General features: G+C 47.9%; 1 protein-coding gene across 1 annotated transcript; it reads right to left on the reverse strand.

The window, feature by feature from the left end:
• Window positions 1-1,281: 1,281 nt before the first annotated feature.
• Window positions 1,282-4,687, reverse strand: LOC135810620 (uncharacterized protein K02A2.6-like). Its single transcript, XM_065324112.1, has 2 exons — window positions 3,844-4,687; window positions 1,282-3,422 (listed from the first exon to the last, which is right to left on the reverse strand). Exons 1-2 carry the CDS (start codon window positions 4,685-4,687, stop codon window positions 1,282-1,284), a joined length of 2,985 nt encoding a protein of 994 aa, XP_065180184.1.
• Between the last annotated feature and the right edge of the window lie 10,743 nt (window positions 4,688-15,430).

Here is a 15,430-nt window from a genome sequence, read left to right on the forward strand (position 1 = left end):
CTTCCTGATTGTCACTACATGATGATCGGACAAACGGGGTGTGGGAAGACAAACACCCTGTGTAATATGCTTCTACAATCATGGGTGAAGTGTGATAAGATCATCCTTTACACAATAAATCCTCAACAACCAAAATATCAACTCCTTGATAGGTTTTACAATGGAATATCTCCTGGTAATCTTATCATTGAACAACCAGACAAGGTTTGTCCAGTGGAGGATCTCGATGATCAGGAAAATAAGGTGATAATTTTTGATGACATCAAGATTGACAAAAAGAACATTGTAATGTTCTGGGACATTATTATTATTACAGTACTGGTCAAACCAAAGCACTAACAAAGACAAAACTAAAGACCAAGAACCAGGAACAGAAAGCACAGAGAAAGGGAACAAAACAGATACACATATAAATATCGTACAAGATACTATAATAGTACAATACTATAATATAGTATCAACCAGGAGGCCTGCAACATCACATTCCTCCTTTTCTCGAAAGTCTACAACTACAGTCCATAGAAATACTGACCATAGCAAACTTCAACGTAGCATTTCAACAAACTAAATATACCAAAATAGGCTGTCCAAAACGCGACGAATAACCAAAAGCGTTCTATCAATCCATGTCATAAAATATGTAAATATACAGTATAATGTAAGCTCATACATTGTTAGCCGAACGACCAGTCAAACACAACTGTCACACAGCCTAGTCAATGCCGAACAGAACAAGGGCCGGACAGGTTCCTTAGCATTTCACGCTTAACCTTTCTGACCTGCGGGGCTCCGCACGATGCTGGGGTGCCTCTTGCACTTCGGGGCTAGGTTCAGCTGGATGCTGCTGCCGGAATGGTTTGGTGAACTGTACGTTCCTCCGCACAAGCTTCCCATCCGGTGCCTGAACCACTACCTGGTCCCCATTCCGACTAACCATCACGTGAGGTTGGTGATGGAATGGTGTGTCGACCTTCGACCGTGTCTCCGAACGCTTTAGCAATACTGAGTCACCTATCTGCGTTGACTGGCTTGTGGCATGGTTGGCGTCATCTGCAGAGTCACGCATACTCTGCTTACGCTCGCTGTCACGATCTCTGACGGCCTCGTTTGTCGCTGGTTCACCGAGGGCTGGTAACTTGCAGTGCACTTTGCGCCCAAACAATAACTCAGCTGGAGCAACTCCGGTGGTGCTATGTGGCGTTGAGCGGTATGCCATCAAAAATCGTTGAACCTCCCGCTTCCACGTCTTTCCTTCCGCATATGCAGCACGAATCACTTTCATCAATTTTGTCGCTCAACTTCACCGTTAGCTCTCGGCCACAGTGGTGTAGTACGAAGCTGTTGAACACCACACTCATGTAGAAACTTCGCAAACCCTTCCGAGTTGAAAGGTGGGCCATTATCTGTACGCAAACTCGTCGGGATACCGTGTCGGCTGAACTGGGCTTCAATCATCGGAATCACAGCTTCAGCTGAGGTTGACTTGACCACATCTACTTCGAAATATCGACTGTAGTAATCCGCAAGCACCACAATGTGCTCGCCAGACGGTAGTGGACCCAGCAAGTCAACAGCCAAATGCTGCCATGGCGCATCTGGAAGAGGAGTGGACTTGACTGGCGGTGCATTGGCTGGCGCTGCAACCACTTGGCAGGCATGACACGACTTGCAGAGCTTCTCGGCCTCGCTATCCATGCCTGGCCACCAAACCTTGGACCGTAGACGCTCTTTCGTCTTCACGATGCCCTGGTGGCTCTCATGTGCCAACTGCACGGTCTGGTGTCGCAACTCTGTAGGGATAACAATGCGTTGACCTCTGAGCACCACCTTGCCAACAACAGTCAATTCTCCTCGGACCTGACGGTATGCTGCTGGCAGACCATCCCAAGATCCGTCGCGAAGGCACTTGCGAACAGCAGATAGCTCTTCATCTTCAGCTGAGCTACGTTCAATCGTTCTGATACCGATAGCGATGGGTGCTGCTGTCTGAGTGATAAGTCTAACCGACTCTTCATCACTGCTGATTCCTGGATCCGCCGCTGCAACGGGCAGGCGAGATAAAGCGTCAGCGATGTTCGTCTTTCCAGGAATGTGCTTGACTCGATAGCTGTACGGCTGTAGGCGCAGGACCCATCTCTCGATCCTGGCACTGGGCTTGGATCTTGCCGAATAAATCACTTCCAGCGGCTTATGGTCGGTGCAGAGTGTAAACTCCCTGCCTAGCAGATAGGTGTGAAATCGTTCACACGCCCAGACAATACCAAGAGCCTCTCGCTCGGTCTGCGAGTACCTCCGCTCTACCGCTGACAGTGATCTGCTCGCATACGCAACTGGCCGCCAAACACCATCCTGCTTCTGGACAAGCACAGCTCCGAGCCCAACTGGACTGGCATCCGTCACTAACTCGATCGGCGCTTCAGCATCATAGTATGCCAGTGTTGAGCTGGACACCAGTAGTCGCTTCAGGTGGTCGAACGCTTGCTGTTGCTCTGTAGTCCACTTGAACTGAGCTCCCTTGACCGTGAGGCGACGCAGTGGCTCAGCAACTGTAGCAAAATCAGGGATGAATTTTGCACTGAAACCGGCTGTACCGAGGAAGCTTCTTACTTCCGACGCATTGCTTGGCCTGGATGCTTCCGCCAAGGATCGTATCCTTTCCGGAGTTGGCTGTATGCCCTTGTCAGATATCTGCAAGCCGAAGAACTCAATGGAGCTCTTAGCGAACTCACACTTTGCTGGGTTGACTGTGAGGTTGACCTGCTGCAAGCGATTCATCAATGCATGAACCCTCACATCATGCTGGTTCAGTGATTCCGCATGTAGCAAGATATCATCAGCTCCGTTTCTGCAACCGGCCAAATCCTTGATCACATCGCTGATGATCTTCTGGTACAGCTCTGGTGCTGAACTTATACCAAATGGCAGTCGACGAAACCGGTACAACTTCCCATTTGCAGCAAAAGTTGTCAGGTAGCGGGACTCTTCTTCCAACTCTACTTGGTGAAATCCCCACTTCAGGTCAATCTTCGAAAACACCGTGCTGCCATTGACTTCATGCAGCAGCTCCTCTGTTGTTGGCATTGGATGTCGTTCTCGGACGATGGCTTCATTGACCCGGCGTAAATCCACGCACAAACGGATGTCGCCATGCTTCTTTGGTGCTATCACAATTGGGCTTACCCACGGCGTCGGGCCCACAGCTTCTTCAATAATTCCTGCTTGCTGTAACTCCTGAAGTTTTTCATCCACCTTGGTTTCATACGCATATGGTATCCTACGCTGGCGTTGGGCCACAGGTGGCACTTCAGAGTCTACATGAAGACGTGCTTGGTAGCCAATTAACTTGCCCACACCACTGAACACACCAGGATACTCATTCTTGATTTCATCGTTGATACTGGGGCTAGCTGTGGCGCTGCCAACTTGATTCACGTCAGGTAGCACCAAGGCCTTCAACTAACTTGAGTGCAGTACTACGTCCCAGCAAGAACTCTCCATCTCCTCTGACGACGATCACTTCGTCCTCAGTGCGCTCTGAGCCGCATTGGAAAATTGCAGTAAACTTGCCGACGACATTCAGCTGGTGTGCTCCATACGCGAAAAGCTTCCTGGTGCACTTCGTCAAAGTGACACCGAGGCCTTGCAATTGCAGCTGGCCCAAAGTCGATTCTCCTAACAAGTTGCATGATGCTCCAGAATCGACTAGCACTCGCGTCGACACACCATTGAGGCTGACATCGATAGAGGCCTGTGTCAAATAATTACTTCCTCGCACTCCAAACACAAAATCGTCTACATCTTGAATTTGATTTGCCGAGTGATTTTCTTTTCTGTACAAACTACTTGCCTTTCCCGACGACTTGGGAGCGTGACGCGTGTTGCCTGTACGCTGTTTGTCACCTCCGTTGCATTTGGATGCGAAGTGACCGTTTATACCACACTTTCTACACCTTTGGCCACGTGCAGGACAGTTCCGGTCGCGGGCGAAGTGGCCAACTTTTCCACAGTTGTGACACTCTTGCTGGGGTACGCCGTGCACAGCATTCACACTTCCTGGTGCAGCTTCACCCGTACCGTACGAACTGGACCCATGCCCATCATGGCTTGCACTGTGACTTGCACTTGTGTGAATTGTCGATGTTGACATATCACGTGCGTGCTGCTCCGTTGTTTCATACTCGCGACCTTTTTTCAAGGCCACCGCCAAAGTGAGGTCGTCGACTTCTAACAATTTCTTTCTGAGGCGATTGTCCGATATCCCTATCAGGAGCTGGTCGCATACATGATCCTCCATGTCGGTGCCATAGTCACAGTATTTGCCTTGCCCAAGCAAACGGGTCGAAAACTGAGATACTGTTTCACCAGTCCGTTGTGACATCTGACGAAGCTTATACCGTTCGAACCTCTTGTTGGCCACGAACTCAAACGCCTTGTCCAAAGCACTCACAGCTCGCTCGAATAAATTGTCGGTGTCCTCATCTTCTGTTAGCGTTTCGAATTTCTCCTGTACTGGCATACCAGCCAAGTACAGCAACAGACTCCTCTGCCTCTTCGCGGATGTTATGTTCTGCCCATCCACATAGTACTGGAATGATCTCTTCCACCTGCGCCATCTTGCCGAAACTTCATGGGCAGGACCCTCGAGATCGAACGGCTCCAAAGCCGGGCCTACTCCTGTGAGCGCCATTGTCACTGAGGCCTACTCAGGTCATCCATATGACTATAACTATTAAATCCAGTTCATCTTCGTCGCCAATGTAATGTTCTGGGACATTATTATTATTACAGTACTGGTCAAACCAAAGCACTAACAAAGACAAAACTAAAGACCAAGAACCAGGAACAGAAAGCACAGAGAAAGGGAACAAAACAGATACACATATAAATATCGTACAAGATACTATAATAGTACAATACTATAATATAGTATCAACCAGGAGGCCTGCAACATCACAAACATGACAAAGGTGATGGAATACTTCAGTCTTTCTCGGAACAAGAAATGTAACTTTATATATCTTTGCCAATCATACTATGATGTACCGAAATATATCCGGAGGAATACCAAGTGCTTCCTCCTGTACAAGGGCTTAGACAACAGAGATGTCCAATGTCTAGCACATGATCACTCCAAAAATCTTAAGAAAACCGAGTTTGCGGAGGCCTATGAAATGGCAACAGAGCAACCACATTCATTTTTCATGCTTGATAAAATAGCACATTAGAGCTTGCGGTGATGTAGGTTAACACATTGCACAAGCCACCACTTCACACGCGCTCCAGCGGCTTCCAAAGAGCCCGCAGATCCCATGCTATTCATTGATGCATGTCAAGTAACACGTACATGCACGCTGTGGTGGCATGTAACATGCGTACGCCGGAACTCACCTGAACTCGCCAGCCAACCAGCCATATGCGGCTGCAGCACACATCGGAGCTTGAACCCGTAACGCATACACCATACTTTGCGCTGGCCGTATTGCTACTTCATATTTGCTTTGCTTGGGTAGTGAGAAGAACACCGGTTTGTTCCTTTCTCATTTCTCACTCCCTTTCTCTCTCTTTCACCATGCCACGAGGCTCTGTACGAGGAAGCAGACGTGGACGCGGACGCGGGTATGCCGTCGAGGTTACCCGTCGCCGCTCGGGTAGGGCTTCGACCTCGCCATACGCGCGGACTGACGGCATGCGCGCCTTCGCGCCTGATGCCTCCGACACACCGTCAGCAGCTAGTTCAGACTTCTGACCCCGCTCCAGGCACCGACGCTTCTATGCAGGACGAGCCCTCATTGCTCTCCCCGGACATCATTTCCTCAGCCGTTATGAAGATGAACGCCCTCCACCCTCTCCTCGAACGCGTGGAACCCCTGGAGAACAGACAGTGCTGAGTCTGATCTGGAAGCCGATCTCTCCCACGCGCGCGCTCCGCACCCGAAAGATCGCTCCCACGCTCCGAGCGTCAAGCTCCGGACCTATCCTGCCCGGAACTTCCAGTTCTATCGGAACCTCCGACTTCGCCAGGACCTCCAGTTCTCTCCAAGCCCTCGGTTCTACCCACACCGCCACGTCGTGCGATTGAAAAAATCCAGCGGGGAGAGTTTGTGGAACTTGAGGAACTCTTGCCGGAAAATTTCAGCTCCCAGGGACAGGAGCCAATACAACTGGTTACAGCTGGCGGCGACATGGCTCAGCTCTCGCTCAACCTCAGCGCAAAGCACACGCGCGCGATCAACGACTTCTCGGCTTGGCTGGAGGCCTGGACGATCTACATGGGCATCGTCGTTCTTGCTCGTCCTGACCGAGCTCATGAGCTCGTCTGCTACCAGCACATACTTTGTACTGCGAACCAACAGTTCACGACGTCTGCTGTGCTGAACTATGATCGAGCATTTCGCCAACACAACGCCAGCATGGCACTGCGCTGGGACGTGATCAATCAGACGCTGTGGAGTATTCGCCTACTCCGCTCTCCCCGTCTGTCATGCAGACGTCTCCTGTGCTGAACTATGATCGAGCATTTCGCCAACACACCGCCAGCATGGCACTGCGCTGGGACGTGATCAATCAGACGCTGTGGAGTATTCGCCTACTCCGCTCTCCCCGTCTGTCATGCACCAAATGCACGCTCCAAAACAGCCGCGACCGCTGCCTGCCCACATGCCGTAGCTCAACACGCGCAGCCCTTTCCATCAGTGGCGGGCAGCACCCGCCAAGTCTGTTTTAACTTCAACCGCGGCAGGCCCTGTTCCCGCACACCCTGCGACCGTCTCTACGCCTGCAGCTCATGTGAAGACAAAGGTCATGCCGCCACATCCTGCACCAGCACCACCCGCTTCAGGTAGCAGCGCCCTGCAGATAGCCACGAGAAGACTTCGAAGCCCACTGAGAAAAAGTAAGCCGACTTCCACTCCCCTGAACACTGTTCGCTTTCACACATTACTGCCTTCCTAGGAATTGTGCTGGACACGGTGCGCATGGAAGCCCGTCTCCCAGACGACAAACCGACGGACCTCCGCGAGCTCCTCAGCGAGCTGTCACGCGGCACCCAGACCACGCAACGCAAACTCGATCACTTCCTGGGGAAACTCTCCTTTGCGTCGAGCGTCGTCGTACCAGGCAGAACATTTACGCGGCGCTTATGGGATATCAACAAGAGGTTTAGCCGCGCCAAGCCCTATTTCCGTATCACTCTGACAGGCATTCCAGCAGCCGGCACCATCGGCACAGCAAGCCCCGGACACTGCAATCCGCCTCCCTCTCCTGGACTGATGCAGGAGGTCGCCGACCTGGCAGCCATGGCAATCGCCCCGACAACACGGCGCACGTACGCCACTGGCGAAAGTAAATTTACGCAATTCTGTGCGTTGCAGAGATGGACGCCCATGCCGGCTACAGACACGATGCCCAGCTGCTTCGCAGCACACCTCACACAATCGGTTCAACCACAGACAATTCATGTCTACATGGCCGCAGTACGCAACATGCATCTCGAAGCCGGATTCCGAGATCCAACGATGAACGCATTGCTGCCGCCACGTGTTATGCGAGGCATCAAGAGGACGGCGACTGACCCGGCAATCCAGCGCACTCGCCTCCCAATCACCATTGATTTGCTGCGGAAGCTCCTCAACCAACTCAGCCTGGACCAACGGCGTCACCAGCAGGACAAGGGCATGCTCAAGGCGGCAATGGTGCTCGCCTTCTTCGGATTTCTTCGATGCGCTGAATTCACTGTGCCTCCAGCCGGGTTTGACCCTGCCACTCATACCACGCGCCAGGATGTGACTCTGGATGTCACTCAAGGACGCACATATATCCGCTTCCACATCAAGCAATCGAAGACGGACCAACTTCGTCAGGGCCATGCAGATAATCGGTAGTACCACTTCACAACCTCGCCCGGTTGCCGCCCTCCTGGCACATTTTACAGTCTGTCCGTCTGACGCACTCTTACGCTACCGCCCTGGGAGACCGCTGACCAGGCAGGCACTGACAGAAGAGCTCCGACAGCTTCTCCCACTCACGGGAACACCCAATTCACGCGATTACGCTGGTCATTCGTTCCGCATCGGTGCCGCCACAACTGCAGCCATGGCGGGTACCCCGGACTGGCTAATCAGGGCAATGGGCCGATGGAGAAGCGACAGTGTCTTGCGCTACATCAGGACAACCGACACAGACATGGCGCAGCTGACCCAAAAGCTGTCAGAGGTACAAGCGCATCACAGAACGCATGGAGGTATGTAAGAACCCGCCACGCGGGCACGCAACTCACACCCATGCACGTACCCACACGGCTGACCGTTTGGAACAGCACAGCAACTTGCTCTGCTAGGATTGTGCTGACAAACTGCGCTGATAGCAACAACAGTGTCATTCACGTGCATTGCAATGTGTCACAACTTAGCATGGAGGCTGGGCAACCATGGGCCAGCTATCTCCTCTCATCTGGCAATTATCACGGCCTTCGGCCATCACACTCATACTCCCACACTCCTGCCTCCTAACGGGCATTGCACTTCGTGCGTGGGCCGTCCACACTCCGTCCATTTCATGGGCGCCCATCTCATGGGCTGCACTTTGTGCGTGGACATACATACACACTATCATACAGGCCGTCCACACTCCGCCCAGTTCATGGGTGCCCATTTCATGGGCTGCACCTCGTGTGCGTGGGCCGTCCACACTCCGTCCATTTCATGGGCGCCCATCTCATGGGCTGCACTTTGTGCGTGGACATACATACACACTATCATACAGGCCGTCCACACTCCGCCCAGTTCATGGGTGCCCATTTCATGGGCTGCACCTCGTGCGTGGACTATCCTACACGATTATCACATGCCAGATTCGGTTGCCCAGCACTCCATGAATCCTCCATATGATGTGTGCTCTCCACTGGTCTGCAATAGTGAGTGCATGCGTGTTAATAGCACATTAGAGCTTGCGGTGATGTAGGTTAACACATTGCACAAGCCACCACTTCACACGCGCTCCAGCGGCTTCCAAAGAGCCCGCAGATCCCACGCTATTCATTGATGCATGTCAAGTAACACGTACATGCACGCTGTGGTGGCATGTAACATGCGTACGCCGGAACTCACCTGAACTCGCCAGCCAACCAGCCATATGCGGCTGCAGCACACATCGGAGCTTGAACCCGTAACGCATACACCATACTTCGCGCTGGCCGTATTGCTACTTCATATTTGCTTTGCTTGGGTAGTGAGAAGAACACCGGTTTGTTCCTTTCTCACCCACCCACCTCTTCCCATCTATGAATAATATTGATATCCTTGATTCAACACAGGTATCATAATTCATACAAGACGAAAATAAATAGGAGTGCTGGGCCAGCTATCTCCTCTCATCTGGCAATTATCACGGCCTTCGGCCATCACACTCATACTCCCACACTCCTGCCTCCTAACGGGCATTGCACTTCGTGCGTGGGCCGTCCACACTCCGTCCATTTCATGGGCGCCCATCTCATGGGCTGCACTTTGTGCGTGGACATACATACACACTATCATACAGGCCGTCCACACTCCGCCCAGTTCATGGGTGCCCATTTCATGGGCTGCACCTCGTGTGCGTGGGCCGTCCACACTCCGTCCATTTCATGGGCGCCCATCTCATGGGCTGCACTTTGTGCGTGGACATACATACACACTATCATACAGGCCGTCCACACTCCGCCCAGTTCATGGGTGCCCATTTCATGGGCTGCACCTCGTGCGTGGACTATCCTACACGATTATCACATGCCAGATTCGGTTGCCCAGCACTCCATGAATCCTCCATATGATGTGTGCTCTCCACTGGTCTGCAATAGTGAGTGCATGCGTGTTAACAGCAACATATCAGCCAGAGATGTACCGATGTGGATTCGATAGGTTCTTGGAGAAGTGAGAAGAAAAAAAGGTATTGGTAGATGAGCATGCCACATTTTACACAAGTAGAAAATCCTGAACATCGGAAGGAAGTCATTGACACCTTTCTCAAAAATCGAGAAATTCTCAAGCAACGTCAACTGGAAAAAAGGATCGGTAAGCAACAGCAGGAGGAGTTTGTAGAAGAGTTTCAAAAACCTGTTGTTAAAAATTTAACCAAACAAAGTGAGGAATACGATAAACGGCAGGATGCGCTCCTTGGACAACTTCAGACTAACCAAGCAGCAATCACAACAGCCCTCCATCAAATTCCATCGGTTGTGGGTTCATTCATCAAACCCATCGGAGGTAGTACTCCAGAACCGGGTGGTGAAACTTCTCGGATCAGAGAAACTGATATCTCATTCAACCAGAAAGATATTGACCTCATCAATGAGTATATAGGAACTAATGATGAAATACCGAATGAAGAAGAGATCAAAAGTACAGAGGCAATATGCTTTGGTTCTGCAAGAGTGCTCAATGCCTGATTCAGGCAGAGCGGCGTACACAAAGGCACACAATGAAAACCTTGGCAAATTTATTCCGTTGTGACTCCGAGTTTCATGGCTGAACCAATCATCGTTGTCTGATGATTGGTTCAGCCATGAAACTCGGAGTCACAACGGAATAAATTTGCCAAGGTTTTCATTGTGTGCCTTTGTGAAGAGATCAAAAGTAGTAATAACTTGAAGAAGGTAAAAGACGTGTTGGGGAGAATAAAAGGGGTACAACTGCGCTCTGGTTCAGTAAGTGATAAAGATGGAAACAAGAAACTTGTGATAGATTCCATAGACAAGGTGAGGAAATGGATAGACTTCATGATCAGTGCTAAAGGTAGTAGAGTGAAACCAGTACAAGATCAGAAAGCAGATCGAGCAACTCTATCATCACAGTCCACTAAGAAAAAGAAAAGAAACAGAAGGAAAGGTATCAATCCAAAAAGTCCAGAACTCTCAAGTCCAGTTCCGCAAGCAGATCAAGCAACTAGGCTTAATGATTTTGATTCACCACAGTCCACTAAGCCAGGGGAAAGATACAGATATGTTGAAGGTAAAAGTCCAGAATTGTTTTGGTTAGATCGACAACCATCACCAGAATCAGATTTCTCAGAAGGAGATTTTCACTCCTTGGAAGGAAGTGGAATCAGATTTTACAAATCACATGATGAGTTAGTAAAATGACTGAGTTTACTTTGCACTTCCCGAGAAGCAGGAAATACATCAAAGAAAGTCATTAACGAACTAGTTGAGATCTTGGACCGTTTGTTGAATGAGAAAGTGATAAAAAAGAGTGAATACAAGAAGATATATAAATCTTATGTATAGATAGAACCATGGAAACCATCCTATTTTTTGACAGTCACAGTTCACAAATCACAGGGACAAGTCAAAACTTTCAAGCATCTTTCAACCCTCCATTACTACTTGATGAAAAGAAGACCTATGAAATTGCTCTGATCAATTCTACCATCTGGTATAGTTGGTTCAACATCAACACCTCAAACAACCAAATTCGGATTTTTGATGGGAAAGCCTGGAAAACTCATGTCATTCCAAGAGGTGCTTACAACTTGACTGACATCAATCGATATATCCAGAGAAAAATCGAAAATGAGGACGGGATAACGATTGAGCCAAACTTCAACACTCTACACAGTGAAATTTATCTCAAACATGGATACAAGGTTGACTTTGACATCCCATCATCACTTGCTCCTGTGCTCGGATTTTCCAAGAAACTGATTGATACAACTTCTACATCTGACTTCATTGTGAATATCACTGACACTCACAACATCCTCATTCACTGTAGCTTGGTAAGTGAGGCATATCTCAATGGTAGAACTGGTGATGTCATTTACTCCTTTTCACCGGATAAACCTCCTGGATTCCAACTCAACATCCAACCGAATGAGAAGACGTTTTTACCAGTAACGAAAACTGATAGAATATCGGATGTAACAATGAGGATAACTGACCAAGATGGAAAGGAACTGAACCTCAACAATGAAAGAACCACGTTCAGTCTTCATCTCCGGGAAAGAAAATAAGACTAGATAGATGACATCATGTTCTTGAAACGAAACCAGCTTACCAGACAAAAGGTTATCGGAGGAAGTCTTCTTGGAAATCTGTACAACAAAGCCAAAGGTATACTATACAACACCAGCAAAATCTTAGCACCAAAGGTCAAATCCATAGGAAAAATGACAGCTCAGAAAGCTTTGGAGGCAGCAAAAGAGCAGATCACTCCAGACATGGTCTTTGATTTGGCAAAAGATCTTGCTAAGGGTGACAGAAAAGCAGTAAAAATGAAAGTAAAGAAAGAGGCAAAGCAGCTTGCTACTACTATTGGTAAAGACAAAGCTATCAATCCACATGTTAGAGATACCATCAATCAATTATCAAACAACAAGAACATCAAACGAGTTTTGTTGGATAAGAGTAAAGAGCTTCTCCAAGATAATCAGAGAGCTATCCTATCAAACATCATTGCTGGTTCAGGAATGAAAAGGTTGTAGAAAAAAAAGAAAAAATATATAGGTAGAAACCATGGCCTCTTACACAAGTCCACATTTCGATCTTTTCACAGACCCGCCAAAGGAAGAATCAACAACTGAGTATGAGTACATAGAATATCTACCCAGGAACAGTAATGACATGAATACAGATCAGCATATCATAGAAACCAAGGATCTTGATGAGTACCTCCTTCCTCATAAAGCACTGCTTGAGGTTCGTGGACGTCTCGTTAAAGAAGCAGATGGTTCCAATTATGGTCCTGATGATGTCATCACTCTTTCTAACAACGGATGGTCACTATTCAAGACTGTTGAGTATCAACTTGACAACAATATGGTAGAGAGAGTTGATAGTCATGTACCACAAGCTTCTACCATTCTCAATCTGGTCCAGTTTAGTGATGATTATGGGAGAAGTTCTGCTACCAACATGCTCTGGTACAAGGACACAGGAATCGGAGGAGCATCTCCTAATGAGTTTAGGGATTCAGGTGCATTGTTGCCAGTAAATCCTATCACAGACGTAACAGCACTTACTGGAGCAAATTTCAGGCAGTATTTTCAGACAGGAGCTCTAAAGAATCCTGCTTACAATACCGGATTCAGAGCCCGACAACTCATCACGACTGGAAATAAGGATACAACCATGTTGCTTCCTTTATCATCACTGTTGGGGTTTTGTAAAGATGTTGATACAGTATTCATGGGAGTCAAGCATACACTCAATCTTACTAGAGAATCAGCAGCCAACTACATTCACAGAGCAAATGGTGTTGATCCAGGAAGGTTTGACATCAAACATCTTTCTTTGTGGATACCAAAGGTGAGACCATCACTCCAACTAGCTAGTAAGATTGAAAGTAAGTTGGTTAAGTCCACCCTCCGAGATCTCTACTTTGAGCAAGTCCGGATTTATAGAAATCAGTATGGAACAACGGAGATAAACCCATCCTGGAGAGTGACTACTCACAGTAATGAGGAACTTCCAACTCATATCTTCTTTGCTATCCAAGCAGCCGATCGAAGTGGGAGTCAAGAACAGAACAACCATGTTTTCGACAATGCTGACCTCAGAAGCTTGTCTGTGTACATCAACAGCGATAGATTCCCAGAACGTGATTTGGATATGAATTTCAATCCAGCTTCTCGGAATTATACAAGAGCATACATGCTTTTCCAAGAAGCCATCCAAAAATATGCTGACACAGACAGTGGAAGTCAGGTAAGTGTGGAGGATTTTGCCTCTTTGTACACCATCATTCATGTAGATGTGAGTAAGCATAAGGAGAAGCTGAGGAACAGCTCTGCTGATATCGAAGTTCGATGGAGACTTGGAAAACCGTTTGAGTTTCCCACTGGTACAGCTGCTTCTTACCAAACCATCTGTTTGATTCTCTCCGAACGTCATCTCAAACTCAATGGTATGAATGGTAAAATGAGTGTTGTGGTGTAAGGAAAAGATATACTATAGTAGATAGGAACCATGAATGAGTTGGAAAAGGACATTGAGATTTTATTAACAAAGGAACTAACACAGAAGAAAGGTGGTAGTATCGGTTCTGTGATCGGAAGATTGGTTGGGAAACTATCTCCACTTGTGATCAAGCATGCTCCCAACATCCTTGGTACACTAGGACTGGCTGGTATTTCTGGTGCTGTTTCTGGAAGCACACATAGAGCCACAGCTGGTCGTTGAATCGGTCAGTATGTAGAATATGGATTGATGTTAACTCCAAACCAAAAGAAGAAACTTGGTAGTGCTCAGGATGGAATCACACTCCGGTTGACAAAAAATCAGTTATCCGGAAATGATTATGCTTTTGCTCACAAACCGACAGGTTACCAAAATTAAAAAATCCAAGCAAAAAGGAGTAGGAATGGATCTCAAGTTATCCAGTACTCAACTCAAGAAGCAAGGAGGGTTTCTCGGAGCATTAGCAGCTGGATTATTAGCACCAGCTCTGGGAAAAATGATAGGTTTAGGAAACACTGGTGAAGGATTACAACTTCCTGGAACACGGAGGGGTAGAGGGGTAAAAAAAGACCAAAAAGGAAAAGGGTTACGTCTACCAGGAACGTGAGACCACTAACCAACTTTGACATTGATAAAATGCTGAGATCTATTCCACATTTCAGAGGAACTTTCAGCAAAGATCAGCTTCCACAACCTCTATCATCAAAGGATTGTTTGGTAATCAATCTCCAAGATTTCTTGGACGGTGGTGGTACTCACTGGGTTTGTGTTTATAGAAATCAATATTTTGACTCCTTTGGTCTTCCACCACCAGAGGAGGTAGTCAGATGCATGAAGAAGCACCACAAAGAATGTTGGTATAACTCATCAAAGATACAGATGAATGATAGTGTCCTGTGTGGATACTACTGTATACATTTCATAGAAGAAAGAAACAAAGGCAGAAGTGCTCTTGATGTCTTGTTGGATTTCACTCAGCACCCCAGTCAAGAAAATGAGCAGTTGGTATTGTAAAAAAATGGGAAGAAAAAAAGATAAAAAAAGGAAAACACAAAAACTCTTTTTTTGGTATTCATTGTATAAGCATCATCAGTTTAGCATTCACTGAGTTTGTGTAATTTCGTTTTTTCATGATGGGATTTGTGATTTCTTGGATAAGACTTCTCACATTTCTCACAGACAACTCTTTCATTGGCATATTGTCTGATTTTCTTGTGATTGTCTTGATACCACTCTGATGCTGATCTTCCAGGCTTGTTTTTATTCACGGTATCCAGTTTTTCGATCCAGTATCGTTCTCTCCTCTTAAAGGGGCACTCCGGCTTCATTTTCGACGCCGAGTTTTCGATGCCAAGACGAAGGTTGGTGAAAGAGAAGACGCCTCGAACAAGAACGAGTCTCCAGAAGCGATCGAGTCGAGCAGGAAGACGACTTTTGAATTTCGGCCGAGCGAGCGCTGATGACGTAATGAGGGATTAGCTTGCCAGTGGAAATGCATCT

Source organism: Sycon ciliatum, chromosome 2, assembly GCF_964019385.1.
Source record: "Sycon ciliatum chromosome 2, ocSycCili1.1, whole genome shotgun sequence".
Taxonomy (NCBI): Eukaryota; Metazoa; Porifera; class Calcarea; order Leucosolenida; family Sycettidae; genus Sycon; species Sycon ciliatum.